Here is a 22,783-nt window from a genome sequence, read left to right as displayed (position 1 = left end):
GCACAGCGCGCCGGGATCAGAACCGGGCCACTGACAGGAAATCCACTGCGGGCCAGATTTCAGATGTCGGCGCGCAGGGTGAGCGCACATCGGGGCTTGCACGCGCGGCAAGCCCCCAACAGGAATTACTGGGCCAATGTTCTTAATCGTGGTTGATGCACACTCCAAGTGGCCGGAGGTAATAAAGATGTCCTCCACCACCACGGAAAAAACCATCACAGTATTAAAGACCATATTTGCCAGGAATGGGCTGCCTGAACAGATCTGTTCTGATAATGGACCGCAATTTGTGTCCGAAGAATTCAGGAAGTTCTTAAAAAACAATGGGGTTAAGCACTACACGTCCGCCCCATACCATCCCGCCACCAATGGATTGGCTGAAAGGTTTGTCCAGACCTTCAAGAAGGCTATAAAGGCCATGGGTAATGAAGACATAAAACTTCAGCACAAGGTGGATAACTTCTTGTTTGCATACAGGAATGCAACACATATGGTTACAAACCAAACTCCCGCCATGATGTTCTTCAATAGAAGCCTAAGATGCCGGCTGGATTTGATCAAGCCAAACATCAGAAGGGACGTGGAGAACCGGTAATTTCAAGGCATGAATGAAAGGCCAACTAGAACCTTCCAGATAGGTCAACAAGTTTTGGCCCGGGACTACCGTACCGAGAAATGGTAGCCTGGAACTATCTGCACACGACTAGGACCGCTGATGTATACTGTGGACATCGGAGAAAGCATAATAAGGCGCCATGCTGACCAGATCATAGAGTCATCCAAAAAGGGACAACCTACACCACAACTCTATACGCCTAATGATGAAGTAGAGATACCCATATCTACCTCCGATCCGGTGATACTGGAACCCGATGAACCCGACACTGGCATTCAAGCCGAATCAGCCTTGCCAAAAGAACCTACTACACCACCAGAAACTACTACACCACCGAGGCGTTATCCGGACCGAGTCAGGAAGCCTCCAGAGAGACTGACTTATAATTAATTAACTGCAGCAATATGTAGATTATTTTTCTTGTAACATGTAATTAATGATTACTTAAAATATTATGCACTGGTTGGCTAAAAGGGGAGGAATTGTAGTGTATGTGCCTTTAAGAGCCCCCTGTGTACTGTAATGCCGGTAATGGCCACTCGGGCTATATAAGCCTGTATATTGTGTTGTATCAAGTTAGTTCCCCTCCAAACTTTGTTCAGTAAACACCTGTGAAACCAACTCCTCTCTTCAGTGTCTCTATTAACACACGGACACAACAGATAAATATTGGCCAGGACACCGGGGATAACTCCCCTGCTCTTCTTCGAAACAGTACCATGGGATTTTTTACATCCGCCTAAGAGGGCAGACAGGTTTAACATCTCATCCAAAGCAATGCACCACCGACAGTGCAGCACTCTCTCAGTACTGCACTGGGAGTGTCAGCGTAGTTTGTGCTCAAGTCTCTGGGGTGAGATGTGAATCCACAAACTTCTGATTCAGAAGTGAGAGTGCTACCAACTGAGCCACGGCTGACACTTTGAGTAAAGGGTGTTAGGAAATGGCTTGAATTCATAGAATAATAATACAGCGAATAACAAGGCCATTCGGCCCATTGTGCCTGTGCTGGCCAGTTAAATGCAGCCTCCAATTCAACTTGAATTGTAACATATTCCACAAGCCTAATTTTAACAAGATCAGTGGATCATGTGTTACTTAACCCGGTAGGTGCCTTATTTAATTGAAGTCTTTTTTGAGAAGATAAAAAGTGCTATTTATAACGTGGAAACCTGTAATAAAAAAAAATTAAAAAAATAAGCACGTTTCAATAAGAAAGATAAACTCATATTTATATCACTCTTTACCCTGGTCTGAGAAATATCTCAAAAGTACTTTTTTTGAAGTGTAATCCCTGTTATGCATGCAAATAAAAAAAAAATGTAAATTGGGACTAACCTTTATTCCAAGTGTCATTTATTACCTTTGGATTTATCTACAGGGACTTACTGTGGAAACTTAAACTCGATCTCCAGAGAAATCCATTTAGACAGCAATGAAATTAGTATTCAATTTAAAAGTGGCTCCCATATATCAGGACGTGGCTTCTTGCTATCGTACACCACTAGCAGCCATCCAGGTAAGGCGTATCAAAGTTTAAAATGCAATTTCTAAAAAACAAGGCTTGTCTTGAAGTTAACAAGGTTTTTTTAACATACTTTAATTAGATCTGTAACCAGATTTTTAAAAAATAGCTCAGCAAATGAATGACGGCCTTTTCTATAGATGTTTGGAAAAAAAACTTGAATATCTTCATCCAAACTTGTTTGCACTTCAAAATTACACTTTAATAATTAAGTATTTATATTATTTATAATCTCATTACTAGCCACTTTAAATCATGTTAAACTGTTTAAATTAGTCAGTTTATGGTTGAAGATGATTATCTTGCATGAGATCACAAGATAGATTTAGAATGAAAAAGGCCATTTAACTCATCTTGGCTCACTTATTCAGAAAGATCCTCTCGTGCTGATCACTGTTCCTTAAATTATTCTGAAGTTTTTGTCTCTTCTACCTAACTTAGAATTTATTTCTATGCGTTCATTACTCTGTGTGTAGAAGAACTCACTGAGCTGGGAGATAAAATGTGAGATATAAGATATACTATTTCAGTAGCACTTTGCATTACTTTTTTTCCCTTTCCTTCATTCTAATGAATATCTTATGCCATTGTTCACTGTAAATTAGATATTCTGTTTGCAGACAGGATTGTTGAACCACATAATGTCAGGGCAGGAGACATTCAGGGAGAATAGATACATGGGCAAAAATATGTGGAGAGAGAGATGTGGGAGATGAGAGTTGAAGAGGCATCGGAGGAAGAGAGAGAGATTTAACTCACTGTGAAAACTGTTAATTCATGTATTTTATTAAAACAATTTGTTGGTTAGAAATTGTGCCTCGTCTCACTAGTTCATTTCAGTCCACCTTCCATAAAGACTGGAGGACACATGTTGGCACATATGAGTCTGCAGTAGTTGGTATTCATAACAAGGTTTCTTTCTTAGAATCCCTAGGTCATGCTATTGTTTAACAAATGGTTGTGCTGTAAAAGATGCACTCCAGATTGTAGGTGACATGGGGTCCACTCATGGGAATGACCAATAATGCTGGAGCTGTGACAATAATGCAAAACCTAAAACGTAAAAGTTGGCAATAAGATATGTACCTGTAATCTGGTCTAAAGAGAGGTTCCACTACTTACCAGTCAGATGTGTAGTTAACTTAGCCTAGTTGTTTTCTGCTTTTAGAACAATTAAATGATGTAAACCCACTCTGAAATATAAATGATTGAAAATGTATTTTTGACATGACTATTGTATTCATTAATGTGAGTTTGTAGTACATTTCATTATATGCAGGGCCACTGGTTTATGATATTCATGGACAAATGGATAGAATCATCAATGTGATCAGCAACATAACAGTAGAATCCCCAAATTCCATGTAATAAAACTAAATTTGACTTATTTAGTTGTGTAAATTGGTGGCTTTGATTATATGTTATGGATTATAGATTTCTAAAAGGAAAAGTTGCTTACGGGTTGATATTTGGTGAATCCTTCCCTTTTAAAGGTCAGCTCAGCTGCAGTACAGGTAGATTTCTACTATATGTTAACCTTAATTTTCATTCCATGCAGATTTAATTACATGTTTGGATAAAGGAAACCATTATGATGAGCCACAGTTCAGGTGAGGCTTCAAATCGACACTGTTCTGAACGGAGACCTTCTTCCGTGTTGTATTTTGCAGTTGTATTTTGCAGTGTTAATTGTACTAAAAGGATATGGGCAGAAGTTTCCACTAGGTAGTGCTGGGTTTTTTCGCGCAATTCGCCCAAAAGCGGCCAAACCATTGCAAAAGATCGCAAGAGTTTCAAGTGCAAATTACGTCCAATGTAAATCGAGTTTCCACAATCTTTTGCACTAGTTTAAAAAACATTGCCCCGCGCACGAAACTGGTCACGGTCCCAGATCGAATTAATCACCATTGCGAGTTTCCGTGAATTACCCTTGCTTGTGGGCCTTCGAGGAAACTCTTAAAATTAAGCTGTCTTTTGTAGGCACAAGGACACTAATAGGCGCATACATTTTTTTAAATTTACAAGAGACTGACTACTGTACACTAATATAACTCATAAATGGTTCTGTGTTTTTTAAAGTCTTTTTCAGTTATCTAAAATTGGGTTACTCACAAATGCTGGCCTAAACATTGTGATTAAAATGCTTATTTTTTTGTTGATAAAGCCAGTTTCAGCTGTATTAATAAAGCTGCACCAGGTTACCATTCTTAAATATATTAAGGAATATTAATGCAAAATAAGTTTAAAAAATACATTCTAAAATGCTGCCCGATTGAGCTGGTTCATGGCAGGTTTTATGTTCAGCGATATGCAAATGAGTTTGAGCGGAAACTTGAGCAAAAAAACACTCTTCAAAGCTAACGGTTCGCTGATTGCACCCAAAGTGAAAATTCTTGGTCTATGGCTAGAATTTTAAGCTTAAAAAAAGGGTGGGTTTGGAGTGTGGGGTAGATAAATTGTTAAAAATGAGATTTCTGACCTGATCCTGGTTCCGGTTTTAACAGAGACGGGGTTGGGGGGTGGAGGGCGGTCGACCAACCTGCTCCCGGTGGGCGGTACGTCAATTTAAATATTATAATGAGGCTGGAAGCCTCTCTCTTTTTAACCTCCAATTTGTTTTTAACTGCACGTGGACGGGTTTCACACAATTCATGAAACTCAGCATTAAAAGCAAGACGGGGACTGCTGGATCCAGGAGGTAAGTGGCTTTATACCTACCTCCTGGATCCAGGGTCCCTACTTAACCCACTGTGGCCGGCCCTGATCTACTGCTCACCCGCCCCGATCTCTGCCCAACCCTCCCGATGCTTCACCCCGGCCCCGATCCCCGGTTGTCTTCTCACCGGCCTGGCTATCACGTGAATCCTCCCACTTTGCTCCGTGCGGCCGCAGGCCTACCTGCCCGCAGCCAGCCAGCCTCTCAGTCTTAAAGTCAGCAGGGCCTGCGGGAAACACGGCCTCCTGGGTTTCCCGACTGCATTGGAGCCCGCCCCCCCGCCACCCCCCCCCCAAGCCGCCTTCCACCAGAAAATGCCGGCCTACATGTTTAATGTTTATTACTATAGATAATCAGTCGGGTGGTGGGAGTCTGGAACTCACTGCCTGAAGGGCGAGTAGAGGCGGAAACCCTCATCGCATTTAAAAAGTACTTGGCTATGCACTTGAAGTGCCAGAACATACAGGCCTATGGACCAAGAGCTGGAAAGTGGGATTAGCTCTTTTTCGGCCGGCACAGACATGATGGGCTGAATGGCCTCCTCCTGTGCTGTAAATGTCTGTGATTCTATGAATGAGTCACTATTGAACATTGCCATTAAGACTAGATGTTAGGAGAACTAAGTTCATATTTAATGACTGCCAGGTTCGTGCAGCTTCTGTAATAAGCAGCGTAAAATCACAACATAATGATGTGGTGGGAGAGGAAATGGGTGCTTCAAAATACTGCTTTGTGGTGGGATAGGAAACTCGTATACCATCCACAGTTCAACATGGCATGGCACTATGTCTTTCTGTGGCTCCTCAATTATAAAATGTGCATGAAGAGGAGAGTAAATGTATCATATCCACACTTAAAAACTCATTTATGGGGGGGGAGAATTGAGGGAAATCATTTTGCTAAATTTAAGAAGACAAAGGGGGAGAAATTCGGTTGGTTAGTGCCTCCCGTTAGCACCTCCAGGGGGGGCAATAATGGGGAGCTAACGACTTACCGCCCGGGCGCAGAGTTGTTACCACCGCCCGTGAAATTCACCTGGCGGTTTGCAGCGGCGGTAACCTCTAGGGCCACGATCTCCTGTGCCCAGAGATCATGATGTCATCCAGCTGCACAGCGCCCCAGACCCGAACTTCGGTTTTGCCCCCTGCAGCATCGCCGGGCGAAAACACCGGCAGGAGGCATTCATCGGGAGGCCGGGCGCTTCGGGGTCGATACTTAAAGGCGAGGTGGCCAAGGCAAGTAAAAAAAAAAAAAAAAAAAAAAAAAAATTCTGAAACGCTCTTTCTCTTTTTTTTTTCTTTGTCTCAACCAGCCCGGCACTCTGCTGCAGTGCATCGGGCTGATCGGGCCAGATCGTGGCTGCCATTGGGGACCAGGTAAGTTTTGCCCTTGCAGAGCCTGCAGCGATGGCCCTTCCCTTTAAGAGAGGGAAGGAGCCTTCCAACGGGGCAGTGCTGCACGGCCCATTGTGTAGCGCTGCACACCTACCGCCCCGCCTGCTGCCTGTTGCGCTCCAGGACAGAAGTGGAGCGCTTGATTTAGCACTCCACTTCCTTCCTGGAGCGCTAAAACCCAATTTTTTTAAAACCTGGGAATCATTAGCGTCTGGCGCTAAGTTTCCCAGCTTTCAAAAGTTACCGCCCCCAAATGGGGCGATACTGAATTTCTCCCCCAAAGTGTAGAGTGAAAAAGGCCATTTGTTGTATTAAGCCTGCTCCTTTAGCAGAGAGTGTACAATCTACCCCATCACGATTCTATTTCTCCCATATAAATTCAAACGGGTGTGTGCTGCATAAATACTTCCTGATCCCCAAAGAAACTGGGCTCCAGAGTATTTATTTCTTCCCTCTCATGATTCAACCCTGGCCCGCTGCCTTCCATTTTGGTTACAACCTCTAACCAGAAATACCTAAACATCAGCTTTGGAAACTGACAATATTTCTATTGTAATTGTCAGAATAACTGTCCTTCCTCAAATTCCCAGCAATATGCTACAGAATAAGTAAATTTTATCTTGCACATCTAAGCAGATTGCAGTATTTACCTCAGATAGATTTTGAAATTGCAATCAATAAAGCAAGTTTTTCCCCCACTTATATTTGAATTAGGAAAATGATAGAGTTGTCATGATATTTTTACCGTTTATTGTAATTTAACTTAGTTGATAACACTCTTTGGATTAAATGATTGTTGGGTTAGATGGTTGTAGATTTCAAGCTCCACTCTAGGATTTGAGCATATAAACTAGGATAACACTCCACTGCTGGGTGAGTGCTGCATTATCTGAACAATTATACTGAAGTAAAAACAGAAAATGCTGGAAATATTCTGCAGGTCCTACAGCATCTGTGGAGAGAGAAAGAGTTAACATTTCAGGTCGATGACCTTTCATCAGAACTGGAAGAAGTTAGAAATTTAACAGTTTATATGCAAGCGCAGAGCCTGGGGAAAAAGAAAGCGGGGAGGGGAGGAAAGAACAAAAGGGAAGGCCAGTGAAATGGTGAAATGAAGGAGTAATTAAATGATAAAAGGGATGATGATGCAAGGCAAAAGGGGTATGTTAATGGGACAAGTAAAGGAAAAAAAAATGGGTCTAGAGGAGCTGTTGGTGACAACAGTAGGACCATTACTAGCACCTGCTGTCAGGAAAAAATAGGAGCAGTGGTTATGATCTGAAGTTGTTGAACTCTATGTTGAGATTGGAAGGTTGAAAAGTGCCTAATCAAAAGAGGAGGTGCTGTTCCTCGAGCTTCCATTGAGCTTCATTGGAACAGTGTAGGAGGCCGAGGACAGAGAGGTGGGAGTGGGACGGAAAATTAAAATGGCAAGTGACCAGAAGCTCAGGGTCATGCTTGCGGACTGAACGGAGGTGTTCGACAAAGCGATCACCCAATCTGCGTTTGGTCTCCTCAATGTAGAGGAGACCAGATTTAGGAACAGCATCTTTCCCAGGGCTGTCATCCTACTGAACTCCACAAATAAACACTAAAGCCTGCACATCTGCCGATGCACTTTATTATGGTCATATTTATGCTAATATATATGTACATATGTATGTTGAAATGTTTAAGTGTCCTAATCCAAATTGTACACTCTCGGGAGCCGCAAGCCTACATTTCGTTGTACTGCACTTGTGCACTAACACTGACAATAAAAGTTGATTTGATTTGATTGAAAGAAGTACAAGTAAATCGCTGTTTCACCTGGAAGGAGTGTTTGGGGCCCTGGACGGTGGGAACGGAGGAAGTGAAAAGGACAGGTGTTGCATCTCCTGCACTTGCATGGCAAGGTGCCGTGAAAAGGGGAATGGGTATTGGGGCTGATGAATGAGTGGACCAGGGTGTCGCGGAGGGAAAAGTCTCTTCGGAATGCTGAAAGGGGAGGGAAAGATGTGTTTGGTGGCTTTGCACTGGAGGTGGTGGAAATGGCGGAGGCTGGTGGGGTGGAAGGTGACCAGGAGAATCCTGTCATGGTTCTGGGAGGGAGGGGAAGGGAGGGCAGAATGTGCGGTAAATTGGATGGACATAATTCAGCGCCATGTCAACCACAGTGGAGTGGAGTCCTCAGTAGAGGAAAAAGGAAGTAATTTCGGAAGCACTGGTGTGGAAGGTAGCAGCATCTGAACAGATGAGAAGGATAAATATGGAGAATGGATAGAGTCCTTATTGGAAGCAAGATGGGAGGAAGTGTAATCAAGGTAGTTGTGGGAGTTGGTGGGCTTACATTGGTGGACAGCCTATCCCCAGAAATGGGGATAGAGAAATTGAGGAAAGGAAGAGTCAGACGGACCATGTGAAGGTGAGGGAGGCATGGAAATTGGAAGCAGAGTTGAAGCACTGTCTTTCTGTTCCATTTTTTTTCGGTAGATGTTATAGAACATGCCGCCTTGGCTAACATTCCTCCTTCAACCACCACAACAACAGACAGATTAACTGGTTTAATTGTTTGTGGACATTTGCTATAAGCAAATGGATTCCATGTTCACCTAAATAAGTTACTGCTGTTAAAAACGAATTAATTCCACATGAAGTACATTGAAACATCTGTGAACCGTGATAAGGTGCTATATAAATGCAAAACATTTTCAGCTTTAAAAAAAAAAAAATTCTTTTTGAGGCAATTTGTCATAGAAACATATTTACTAAACTCTTAAAAGCAGATTGTTGTTCCTTAGCTTTTTCCATAGCCTTCCAACCTGAGACATTTAGATGGTGAAAACTTAGCCAAGTGCTTAAGTTGTGATGTGTAGACAAATTGACTTGAAATTCAAGGGCTGCTTTGGGTTGTCATGATCCTTTTTTTGTTTCATAACAAAATATACCAGTAATTCATTAACGCCACCCTTGAAATGAGAATGAGTTGGAAGGCCTGCTATAGTAATAGGTCTTTTGTGTGGTGATGATCCTTTTAATAGTGATGTGCAGTCAAGTTTTGTTATTATCGTAGTCTATCTATTGGAACTTTGGCACTTCTGAAAGTGTAATAAGTATGCATCCTGATTTATTGCACTTACAATTTAGAAACATGCTTAATTAATTTGATATTTTTCATGTCTGTTTTAGCAAGAATTGTCCAGCTGGTTGCAAAGCTGTGATAGGAGAAGTCTCTGGTGATTTTTCTCAAGGATATAGGCATGTGAGTACAAAACAAGAGAAAATGTTGTATGTTTTCTAAAATTCCCTTTTATAGATTCTCTTTGTGAAATTTAAATGGTGTAGAGCCCAAACCTACCTTGTTACAGATCCATGGATTTAGTCATTGATTTTATGGTGGGTGAGGGGGGGAAAGTGAAGGACAATCCCATTTACCAACACTATTTACTAATTTTAAAATAAAATTCAACTTGTAACTCCATGATTTTTTGGGATGTAATTTAAAAAAAAAACTGAGACAGGGACAATGACTGTGAAGTTTAGCTTAATATATCTAAGTTTTCTTCCATTTTGAGTTGCACCTTCTCGACTGCATGGTTTGTGTTTATTCCATAATTTTACAGCTTTGCAGTGGAAACAAATTCTGGTTCTTTAGTTTTTTTCCCTTTGTTTTGTAAAATGAGTAAATATGACTTCAAAGATTTTCTGAATGCAAAAGAATGCCAGCCCTTAAAAAGCTTTGTGCAAAGTTACTGATGTTTTGCATAGAGCCAAGAAAAATATTTTTTTTAATTCATTGTCGGGATATGGGCGTCGCTGGCAAGAAGACCAGCATTTATTGCTCATCCCTAGTTGCTCTTGAGATGCTCCCAAATCTATGGTCAAAGTTGATATTGTATTTACGAATGAATTTGCTTTTCTGGAATGTGTACAAGAAAACTTTTAGCATCATAAAAGGCTGACACAAACTATTCTTAATAAAACGAATGAATTTACAAAGCAACAATTTCTTGCATTTGGCTCTATTGTAAATTACTGGAGTGCATAGATCTGATAAGTTTGTAGTCTGAATCTTTGGATGTGCTTTATTCAGAGAATTAGACAGGCTTCTTTTTAGTATGTCTGATTTGAATATTCAATTTTATTACGGGGTGGGGGGGTGAGATGAAAAGAGACGGTGGATGGATGAAGCAGCAAGAATTGAGCACGAAAGGAATATGTAGAACTGTGTGGAAATTCTGTTTCCAATTTTCTCCCCTTTTCGCTTGAAGGTGATTATGAACACCAGCCATCCCCCAGTATATTGCACAAGAGACTATTCATCATGTATGAGTCTTTATAGCAAGTGTAGGTAGGTTATTTGTTAGTGTGGACATCCCAGCTAAAGAATTAACTTTCCTAATACAACAACAGAAACTTGCATTTATATAGCACCTTTTAACATAATAAAACATCCCAAGGTGCTTCACAGGAGCGTTATCAAACAAAATTTGACACTGAGCCACATAAGGAAATATTAGGACAAGTAACCAAAAGCTTGGTCAAAGAGGTAGGTCTTAAAGGAGGAGAGCGAGGTAGACAAGCGGAGAGGTTTAGGGCGGGAATTCCAGAGTTGAGGGTAGGCAGCTGAAGGCACGGCTGTCAATGGTGGAGCGATTAAAATTGGGGATGCGCAAGAATTGGAGGAGTGCGGAGATCGCGGGCTGTAAGGCTGGAGGAGTTTACAGAGATAGGGAGGGGCGAAGCCATGGAGGGATTTGAAAACGAGGATGAGAATTTTAAAATCCAGGCGTTGCCGGACTGGGTGCCAATGTAGGTCAGCAAGCACAGGGATGATGGGTGAATGGGATTTGGTGCAAGTTAGGAGACAGGCAGCAGAGTTTTGAGTGAGCTCAAGTTTATGGACGGTGGAAGATGGGAGGTCAGCCAGGAGGGCATTAGAATAGTCGAGTCTAGAGGTAATAAAGGCATGGATGAGGGTTTCGGCAGCAGTTATTAGACATTTCTTCGTGCAGATGGTTGTTGGAATATGGAATGTTTTGCCAAGATCATTGCTAGCCATCCTGTCAGTGGTCTAGCTTTTTAGCAGCTTGAGAAAAATTAGGAGACTGGTTAATGTCTGTGATTTGGCAACTTTTTGTATTAATGGGGTAGGGCAGATGTGTCAAAGGTTGCCATTATACAATATATAGTAAACCTGTATTTTCCTAAATATGCTTCACCATGCCTAGAAGCCATTGATATATCTTCTGCCCTATCCCCATTAGTATAAAAAGTTGCCAAATCACAGATATTAACTAATCTCCTCATTTTTCTCCAGCTACTAAAATTCTAGACCACTGACTAACCCCTCTCCCTACTTTCTTAGTGACAATGATGACCCTTTATCACCAATTCCCAAGGAGAGAAAAGAAGACAAAGAATTTACAATTATATAGCGCCTTTCACTACCTCAGGTCGTTCCAAAGCGCTTCACCACCAATGATGTACTTTTGAAGTGTAGTCACTGTTCTCATGTAGGGAAACGTGGCAGCCAATTTGCACACAGCAAGATCCCACAAACAGCAATGATATAAATGAGTAAATAATCTGTTGTAGTGATGTGATGTTAGTTAAGGGTTAAATGCTGGCCAGGACACCAGGAATACTTCCTTGCTCTAAATAGAGCCATGTGATATTTTACATCCACCTAAGTGGGCACATAGGGCCATGGTTTAATGTTTCATCCAAGTGACAGCTCCTCCAAAAGTGCAGCTCTCCCTCTCTACTGCAATGGAGTGTCGACCTTGATTATGGGCTCAAGGCTCTGGAGTGGGGCTTGAACCTACAAACTTCTGACTTGGAGGCGAGAGTGCTACCACTGAGGCAAGGCTGACCCCTAAAGAGGAAATGGTCTTTCCCTAGTCACAATAGCAAAACCTTTCACCATTTAAAAAAATTCTTGCATCTCTGCTCCAGTGGAAATAGTCCCAGAATCTCAAGTCTCTCATCATAACCATAGTTTCCCATCCCAGGCATCATCCTACTTTTTGAGCATGAAACATCTGTTTACCCTTTGAGCGTCAAGTAAGCAGTTTATTGGGTCATTAAGGTCAGCCATTTGGCCAACCTCTAATCTTTAATTTTTCAGACATCTGCCCTTTGCAAAGCTGCCATTCATGCTGGTGTAATACTGGATAAATTGGGTGGCAAGATAGACATTGTTCAGCATAAAGGTCTGAGTCGATATGAAGGTATCCTGGCAAATGGTGTTTTGTCAAAAGAGTAAGTAACCAGTTTCCTTTATTTTACTTTAAGTACAAATTCACTTTTTGAAAAGTAGAGATTTTTGTCAGCTATAACAAACATGTCAAATAAATTGAAAAGTTAATATTCCCTGCTCAAAGATAACTTGAAAACCAAAAACCAACTTTTGTTTCTTAACTTGTCCCATTACCATCTCCTTTTGCCTTGCACCATCATCCCTTTTGTCTCTTAGGTCACGATTTTGTAAATGGATGCGGCTTGGGAGCGGGTCAGCTGGTTTCCGGCTTCCAGTCCCGTTCCCCCCAACTGCATCCGGACCACGGATGTGATTTTACGTTGATTGACCTTGTTAAGCCCGCCCTGCGGGCTTGCCGGCCAATTAAGAGGAAGCCGGTCAGATGACGTTATTTGATGACGCGTCATCTGCCGGTTTTCTTAAAAGGACCACACAATTTTTATTTGACCACTCATTTCTCAGTTTTTGACAGCATTGAGGTGCTGCAAACACTGACAACCACTGTACAAAGTTAAGCTCTTGCACCCAGGCTCTTCAGTGACTCCCTCCATAGGCTAGAATAGATGGCAGCTGCAGGTGAGGTTACAGAAGTGATCTGTCTCTAGTGAGAGAGGTTCCCCCATTGAGGTGGGACTAGACATCCAATTCAAAACTTGTTATCTACAGAGAAGTGTAAATGCATTAAAAATTATTTTCCCAACATTCTCTTACCTCTGAAACTCACCAGTGCACCATTGGATCCTTCACCCCACTTCTGCAGCTGTCATCAATGCAGAAACATTACACCAGACTCACAACACGCCACACTTACCTGGCTTGGTGTCCAGACGTCAGGAACTCCGAGGCAGAAGCGGCAAAATTGAAAAAGAGCCTGTTAACAACTATCAAGTACCTGTTAACAGGCAGATAAGTGGCTTTAATCCTCTTCCCACCGCTAGGTGTCGGGTCCATGCGCAAATTGGGGACTTGACACTTGGGAAGATTGATTGGAGGCGGGTTGACAGTGGGTTTCCTACCCGCTGTCAATCTTTGTGATTTTGACAGCGGTCCCGCCTCCAAACCCATACTCTGAGCACCAGCAAAATTCCGGCCTCAATCTCTCCTGCCTTCCATCCTATCACAGACCTTCCCTTTTGTTCTTTCCTCTCCTCCCCCCTTTCCCTGCCCCTACACTTGCTTAAAAACCTATTCCATCTCCAACTTTTTCCAGTTCTGACGAAGGGTCATCGACCTGAAATGTTAACTGTGTTTCTCTCTCCACAGATGCTGCCTGGCCTGCTGAGTATTTCCAGCATTTTCTGTTTAATGTAGCATTCAATCAGCATTTCACTCAGTGTTGGTTTAGATTATGTGCTCAAAACCATAGTAGGGCTTCTTTTTGTGTCTTCTCGCTGTTCCATTTGGAGTGTTAACGCTTCTTCCATGGCCATAACCATCTATATACCAGCCACTAGGGTGGTCAGTCCTATACGGCTCCCACAACCCATATGATGATGGGGTGGGAGTGGGGGTGGGGCACCCACACCCACACGAGTATCCCGCTGGATGTCAACCCAGCATTCAAAGCCGGGACTGTCTGGACTGGGGTTCGAACCCTGCACCTTCTGGCCCAGAGCCGGGAATGCTACCACTGAACCAAAGGCTCACTCCCCATAGTAGGGCTTGAACCCTCAACCTTCTGTTTTAGAGGATGATTGCACTACTAACTGAGCCAAGCTGCCACGTGGGATAAAAGCTGTTCGTGCCTACTATTTTTGAATGTTTTAATTGAAAATATATTGCATTGACTTTTCTTTTTATAACTTGTTGCATTTTCAGTGGATCCCTGTCAGATAAGCGGATTGTGTTTCACACTAACGGTAAGATGGCATTAACGACAAAACATTTCTAATTCATTCTAATATAATTTTATGCCCATAAGTAAGCTATTCTCATCAAAGTGTCTTTAGGATCAGAGTTTGGACAAAGCCCAATTATTGCCATAGAGATATAGTACCAGGTACATCTCTTGTCGGCTTCTGTGGATCCTGTTGTTGTGGAACTTGGTCTAAAGAAAATCATATTCACAATCCAGTCGAAGTAATACAAATTTGGGCAAATGTCACTTTTGTGGGTACTGTTAGCAACTTGTCAAAGATAACCCCACACCTGCCCCCTTCCAAAAAAAGGTCTCATCTCTGCTGAACTCAGCATGACTGCCTGTGAGGGTGGTCAAATGTAAGAAATCACACAACACCAGGTTATAGTCCAACAGCTTTATTGGTGGCCAAGAAGAGGATCCAGAAGGCCTGTTTATTTATTCCCTTCCCCAAGGCCGAGGATCCCTTAACATGCCTTAGCCAGTAATCCAACATATTTTGGGGAATGTATCTTCTTCCCTCTTTTTTGTCCCCCGCTGTTCCTTCCTAGAGCTTTCCCAGTCCCATTGTAAGGCGACATAGAGATAGCAGGAAGGCCTGACACTGAAATCAAAGAAATCATTGTGGACTTCAGGAAGTCCAAAGGCGGAAGTCACACCCCCATCCACATCAATGGGGCTGTGGTGGAAAGGGTGGACAGCTTTAAGTTCCTCGGAGTCCACATCACAGAAGACCTCTCCTGGTCCCTCAATACCTCCTCTCTGGTGAAGAAGGCCCAGCAGCGCCTATATTTCCTAAGGAGGCTGAAGGGATGTAACCTGTCACCCCTGATCCTCTCTAACTTTTACCGCTGCACTATAGAGAGCATCCTGACAAACTGTATCACAGTATGGTATGGCAGCTGTAGCTACTATGACCGGAAAGCCCTGCAGCGGGTAGTCAAAACTGCCCAACGCATTACCGGCACCCGGCTACCGACCATAGAGCACATATACCAGAAACGCTGTCTACGGAGGTCACGGTCCATCATCAAAGACCCTACCCACCCCAGCCACAGTCTGTTCGCCCTCCTGCCATCTGGGAGACACTACAGATGCATTCGCACCCGTACGACCAGATTTAGGAACAGCTTCTTTCCCAGGGCTGTCATCCTACTGAACTCCACAAACAAACTCTAAAGCCTGCACATCTGCCAATGCACTTTATTATGGTTATGTTATGTTAATATACTACAAGCCAAATGTATGTTGAATGTTTAAATGTCTTAATCCAAATGTACACACTCGGGAGCCGCAAGCCTACATTTCGTTGTACTGCACTTGTGCACTAACAATGACAGTAAAAGTTGATTTGAATTGATTTGATTTGATTTGATTGATTTGACTGTCCTGTAAATATTTAGAGTGGCATTGGATCTACTTGATATTCACTCTCTCTCCCCACTTAGAGAAAACAATAGGCAGGTGTTTCTTGTGGAACTTAATCCAAAGAAAATCAAATTCATAATCCAGTTAAGGCAATATAAATTCATACCCTTTTCACCCTCCGTAATTAAGTAGCAACCGACATATATCTGGCCCCCAGCGCCACAAGGTTGCTCAACTCTGCAACAAATGAACATCTAAAGAACACAGTTTTATGTGGCATAGTTCATGTGGTTTTAAAAGTAATGAGTCATGCCTTACAAGCCTACTGCAATTCTTTGAGTGGGTAGGTAAGCTTATGAATGAGGGTAATCCAGATATAACTTAGTTAGATTTTCAGAAAGCCTTTCGCAAAGTTCCTCATGTGAGGCTAGTAAACAAACTTAAAGCTCATGGAATAATCGACAGTCTAAATTGTTGTGTATGTACCTTTAAGAGAATAACTGGTCTCAGACTGCAGTACCGGCAGTGACCACCCCTGTATAAAAGGCGCTAGTGAGCCTCTGTTGTTTTCAGTTTCACTATTGACTTCCATCAGTAAAGACTTGTTTTGTTCAACTCCTGCTGTCCGTGTCTCAATCATTCACGGACGTAATACTGGCGACGAGCAGATACGAACCTACCTACAGTCTGCACCACCTCCTGGGATCCATTCCTACAGCGAAGTGAGCAGAGGTCGAGGCCAGAAAGAAAAGAAAGTAAGAGGCAGTAGAAACGGGCGTCAACCATGGGCATCCGCCCCTGTGGTTGTGGAGTTGAAGATTGCTGGAGAAGTTGTCGGAAGCGGGGCCTGGTTCCTGTCGACGGTGCTTCAGCTAATCGGGCTGGTGGCAGGTAGTGCACTGATCCTTCCTGGGCTGCGGCGGTCGCGAACTCGAGCGGGTGGTTTGCAACGGGGCCGAGCAGCGTTGTCGGGAAGAAGAGAGAGAGAGGGTGGAGCACACAGGGCGCGGCCGGTGCTACGAAGCCGGGCTGCGTATAGATCCGCGAAGAGGGAGGCACGAGTCCCACGGGGTTGTTCCACGACGGGAAAATAATAAAAAAAAGAAATATTAAACGCGCAAGAAACCGCGAGGAGCTACAGGTTGCAACGGGAACCGCGGAAAGCAGCGCTAACAACAGCGGGGAAGAAGGCAAAGCGCAGGAGGCGCCATCTTAATCAGCGGGGAAGAAGGCAAAGCGCGGGAGGCGCCATCTTAATCAGCGGGGAAGAAGGCAAAGCGCGGGAGGCACCATTTTAGATTTGCAAGATGCCGAAGACTGGCTGTATCACTGCTTTTGATAATACAATAGAGGACTGGACCACGTATGTGGAAAGAGTTGAGGTACATTTCGAGGCAAACGAAATAGCGGAGGAGAAAAAGGCATCGATATTGCTAAACTTAATGGGCGCTAGAACGTACGGCCTATTGCGGGACCTGATTACTCCAGCCAAACCGAAGGCGAAGAGTTTTAACGAAATTGTTGCTGTTCTACAGGAACACCTAAACCCTGCACCGCTGTTGATAGCAGAAAGATTTAAATTCCACAGGAGAACTCCGCATAAAGATGAGAGCAATGCTGAGTACCTTACGGAACTACGCAAGCTATCAAAGCCCTGCCAGTTCGGAGCAGGACTGGCAGATACCCTACAGGACACATTTGTCTGTGGACTCCTGAGTGAAGGAACACAGAAGAAGTTACTCTCGGAGAAAGAGCTGACGCTAGATAAGGCTTTCAGCGTGGCAGTATCGTATGAAGCAGCAGCCAGGGGAGCTGCAGAAATTCAACAAAAACCACAGGAATACGGCACCCACGAAATGACACGGGGGTTTGCAAAATGTTATCGCTGCGACAGAACTAACCATGACCAGAAGGACTGCTGGTCCAAAGACAAAATATGCAGGCAATGCAGGAAGATGGGACACATTGCACGAGTTTGCAGGTCTGGGAAGAAGACCAGCGACAACAAAAAGACAAGGAACCGTACAAGAAAGTACAAAAGATGACGGACAGTAGTTCCAAAGACCAGATGAGCGATAGTGAATCCGGGAACAGGAGACTAAGCTGTCTCAAACTTCACAATGTAATCGCAAAAGAGGATCACCGAACCATTTGGGTCACCCTCACGATAGCAGGGTCCCAAGTTAAAATGGAATTGGATACAGGATCAGCGCTAACCGTCATGAATCGACGAGACTACGAGCGGCTATTTTCACACATACCCTTGAGAGAGACATCCATCGTCTTGACGACGTATACGGGGCAAAAAGTATGCCCCAGAGGAAAAATAAGGGTGCCTGTCGAATACAACGGCAAGAAAATACGGAAATTGTATCTCTACATACTGCCAAATGGTGGACCACCGTTATTGGGACGGGAATGGATCAGGAAGATAAACTTAGATTGGCACTCCATTCATGCAATGACGGTGGACGGTAAAAAAGATGAAGACGTCACTCCTGGATGATTGTCAACAATCTTAGCTAACGCCAAAGAGGTATTTCAACAAGAACTGGGCACGCTTAAAGGCGTAACCGCCTCGATAAAAATAGAAGAGAATGCAGTTCCCAAGTTTTTCAAAGCAATTTGCAATTCGCCCAGCCGTCGAGGCAGAGCTGGAGAATCTGGAGAAGGCGGGCGTGTTGTCTAAGGTCGACTGGAGCGAGTGGGCGACACCCATCGTTCCTGTCATGAAGAAAACGTTAAGCAATAAGTCCGGGGAGCCAAGGAAGATTCGCATCTGTGGGGATTTCAAGGTGATGGTGAACCCAGTCCTTCACACAGTACAATATCCTCTTCCAAGGATAGAAGACATCTTCGCCTCACTGTCTGGAGGGAAGCGTTTTACAAAAATTGACCTAGCACAAGCATATTTGCAGATGGAGGTTGAAGAGTCCTCTAGGAAGTATCTCACGATAAACACTCACAAAGGTCTTTACCAGTATCATCGATTGGTATTCGGAGTAGCATCGGCTCCGGCGATATGGCAAAGAGCGATGGAACAAGTCCTGCGAGGGATTCCGGGGACTCAGTGTTACTTGGACGACATCCTTGTGACAGGTGAAGATGACCGTGAACACCTTAACAACCTAGAACAGGTGCTCACTAGACTACGGGAACATGGGCTGCGAGCCAACCGCCCCAAGTGCGAATTTTTTAAGAAACAGATATCGTATTGTGGCCACGTGTTTGATGAAGAGGGGTTACATAAGTCCCCTGACAAAATTGAAGCGGTTGTTAAGGCCCCAGCACCTGAAAATGTGTCGCAACTGAGGTCATTCCTCGGATTGGTGAATTACTACCATAAGTTTTTGCCGAATTTGTCGACAATTCTGCACCCACTGAACGCCCTGCTACGAACGGGGGTAGCATGGAAATGGAGCGATGATTGTAAGCGGGCCTTTCAGAAGAGTAAGGACTTAATCACTTCAAGGGAAGTATTGGCTCACTACAACCCAGCACTGCCGATCAGACTGGCGTGTGATGCGTCTCCCTACGGCATTGGGGCGGTACTGTCACATAAATTCCTTGATGGCTTAGAGAGGCCGATAGCTTTTGCGTCACGCTCGTTAACTTCTGCCGAGCGTAACTACACCCAGATTGACAGAGAGGCCCTCAGCCTAGTGTGGGGGGTGAAGAAGTTCAATCACTACCTGCACGGTCAAAAATTTACTCTACCAACCGATCATCAACCTCTTGTCTCCATTTTCAACCCTCAGAAGGGCGTACCGATAATGACAGCACAATGGCTGCAGAGGTGGTCCCTTTTCCTAGGGGCACACCAATATGACATCGAGTACAAAGGAACTAAACAGCATGGAAATGCTGATGGATTGTCACGCCTACCGTTGCCGACGGTGGAAGAAGACGACCTTGCAGTGGATCCAATGGAGTTATTCCACTCGACCATAGTCGAATGTCTCCCTGTGACGAATGCAAACATAGTGTCAGGCATTCCGTGTTTCCTTTTCTATCACGGGTCTATGATTTAACGGTGAAGGGATGGCCAGCACATGGCGAACCACTGCTGCCAGCATTCTCGCCGAGAAGAGAACAGCTGTCAGTGTGCAGAGGAACCTTGATGTGTGGATCCAGAGTAGTAATTCCACCTAAGTTGACGGATAGAGTGCTCAATGAGCTTCATGAGGGTCATCTGGGTGGGGTAAAAATGAAGAACTTAGCCAGAGCGTTTGTGTGGTGGCCGGGAATCGATAGAGAAATCGAAGAGATGACCAAGAGCTGTGCAGGATGCCAGAAGGTCCAAAACGCCCCACCACAAGCTCCTCTGCATCCATGGGAGTGGCCCTCATCTCCATGGCAAAGGGTGCACATTGATTTTGCTGGTCCCTTCATGGACTCGATGTTTTTAATTGCGGTGGATGCACATTCAAAGTGGCCAGAGGTAATAAAAATGTCCTCAACCACCACGGAAAAAACTATCACAGTTTTACGAACCATATTCACCAGGAATGGGCTGCCTGAACAGATTTGCTCTGACAATGGACCACAGTTTGTGTCTGAAGAGTTCCGGAGGTTCTTAAAGAACAATGGTGTTAAGCATTACACATCTGCCCCATATCATCCAGCCACTAATGGATTGGCCGAGAGGTTTGTCCAAACATTCAAGAAGGCTATCAAGGCAATGTGTAATGAAGATATACCCCTACAACACAAGGTGGACAACTTCTTGTTTGCCTACCGGAATGTGACACATGCGGTTACCAACCAAACTCCAGCCATGATGTTCTTCAATCGAAGACTACCATGCCGCTTGGATTTGGTTAAGCCAAACATCCGAAGAGATGTGGAGAACAGGCAGTTTCAGAATATGAATGAAAGGCCGACCAGGAGTTTTAAGATAGGTCAACCAGTTTTGGCCCGGGACTACCGCACTGATAAATGGCGTCCAGGAACGATTTGTACACGACAAGGACCTCTCATGTATACCGTGGACGTTGGGGAGAGCATTGTAAGATGCCATGCATTACCAGATTCTAGAGTCACTGGAAAACGTCAACTCCACACCACGATCTGATACACCTGGTAATGAAATTGACGTTCCAATTCAATTGCAGCTACCGCAGAACCGGTAATATTGGAAGCAGATGAACCAAACAACGACATTGATCCCGACTCAACATTGCCAGAAGAACCTGATACCCCAAAGAGGCGTTATCCAGACAGAATCAGGAAGCCTCCTCAAAGACTGAACTTCTAATTGCTTAAACTTAACCAATGTATCTAGCAACCGTAATTGTGATTGTAATTAGTTATCATTTGGTTGTTAAATGAATGTTATGTACTGTTTATCTAAAAGGGGAGGAATTGTTGTGTATGTACCTTTTAAGAGAATAACTGGTCTCAGACTGCAGTACCGGCAGTGACCACCCCTGTACAAAAGGCGCTAGTGAGCCTCTCTTGTTTTCAGTTTCACTATTGACTTCCATCAGTAAAGACTTGTTTTGTTCAACTCCTGCTGTCTGTGTCTCAATCATTCACGGACGTAATATAAATGGATTGGGAACTGGCTTGTCAACAGAGGAGAGGTTGGTGATGAATTAAAAATGCTGTGCTTGGGGAAAAAGGGAACCACTGGAGTTCTACAGGAATCTTTCTGGAACCCTGACTATTTACAATATTTATGAATGATATGCAACTGGGTGTTTGTAATAGTAATAAATGTGCTAATGAAAAGCCCTGTGGGCATGTAATGAGCAGAAAAGAGAATAACTTTATCCCGAGAGACTTGGCACCAATTATGGAGATGGACTGAATATGGTAGATAAATTTTCATGTGGATAAAGGTAAAGAACTGCGATTAAGGAATAGCTCATTCTAAATGAGATTTGCCATTTAATGACTTATTGACTGTACAATCCTGCTTTCTTGCATAGCATCAATTCTCTTAAGGTTAACTATTCTGCAGCTGCCCTAAGGGAGCTATTTCAGCCCCCAATGGTTTTACATTTCCTTCAGAAATCGATGTTGTTCATTGATTCTGTGAGGCCTCACTCTTTGCAAAATATGCATACAAATTGTGTGGGCTGGTCCAAGTTTGGTCTTTCTGGACTGCTCCTAAAAGTCATGGCTAGAAGCTAGATGGACTAGTCTGGATTTTTCAGTCGGCAGTATTTTACTACCAGGGTTAAAATAATGTCAATCGGAAAATCAAAGGTAGTTTTTTTGTGAAGTCCCTATTTACTGGATTACAAGTGTTGTCCCTGTGCAGAGCATTAACAGTACGTACTACAAAAAGGCTTTAATAATGTAAAAGGCTCTGTCAAAACCAGTACACAATACTCAATATAAGATATGTATGGTTTGCAGATCATTGGACTTTGATTATCTTCTGTGTGTGGGTGCTGGAGACGATCACCAACTTGGTCTATTTATAGCAAGCCTATTCAAAGTTATACTGGTTGTCCTCAGCGTTAATTTAACGAAAAGTCTTTGCCCACCATTACTCAGGTAATACATTTGAAGGTGTTGAATGTATCCCAAAAATGCAAACTTTCACACTGCTTTTGGAGCCTGAACAAATTTCCAGTGCCAGGTCACTCTCCTTGGGTTTAAATGTGCACTAAAGATTTTCATCAAGTGCCTTGCAGACAGTTTTTGCAGAGGGTGACGTACTTCATATGAAATTAATGGGTGGCTGAGAGAATCTTTGCAGGAAGAACTCAGAAGGATGATTAAAATGAATCACCATACATAGAATGACATAGAATTTACAGCACAGTAACAGGTCATTTGACCCAGTTGGTCGATGCTAGAATTTCTGCCCCACACAAGCCTCCTTACACACTTCTTCATCTAACCTGATCAGCATAGTCTTCTATTCCTTTCTCCCTCATGTAATTACCTAGCAGCCACTTAAATGCATCTATGTGATTTGCTTCAACTACTCCATGTGGTAACAAGTTCCACATTCTAACTACTCTCTGGGTAAATAAGTTTCTCCTGAGTTCCTTATTGGATTTATTAGTGACTATCTTATATTTGTGTCCTCTAGATTTGGACTCCCCA

General features: G+C 43.5%; 1 protein-coding gene across 2 annotated transcripts in view; it reads left to right on the top strand.

Moving 5' to 3' along the window:
• The window catches only part of dcbld1 (discoidin, CUB and LCCL domain containing 1), a 173,691-nt gene that overhangs the window by 82,580 nt on the left and 68,328 nt on the right, over window positions 1-22,783 (top strand). For both annotated transcript variants that reach the window (XM_085997338.1, XM_085997337.1), the window contains 5 exons: window positions 1,998-2,135; window positions 3,700-3,751; window positions 9,420-9,492; window positions 12,361-12,494; window positions 14,311-14,351. In XM_085997338.1, coding sequence (XP_085853464.1) covers window positions 1,998-2,135; window positions 3,700-3,751; window positions 9,420-9,492; window positions 12,361-12,494; window positions 14,311-14,351 — 438 coding nt within the window. The remainder of the gene's footprint in view (window positions 1-1,997; window positions 2,136-3,699; window positions 3,752-9,419; window positions 9,493-12,360; window positions 12,495-14,310; window positions 14,352-22,783) is intronic.

This window comes from Somniosus microcephalus, chromosome 9 (genome assembly GCF_052327205.1).
Source record: "Somniosus microcephalus isolate GS21.2 chromosome 9, FLI_Smic_1.0, whole genome shotgun sequence".
Lineage (NCBI taxonomy): Eukaryota > Metazoa > Chordata > Chondrichthyes > Squaliformes > Somniosidae > Somniosus > Somniosus microcephalus.
Note: the sequence above shows the minus strand (reverse complement) of the source record. Positions and strands in the feature narration are given on the sequence as shown.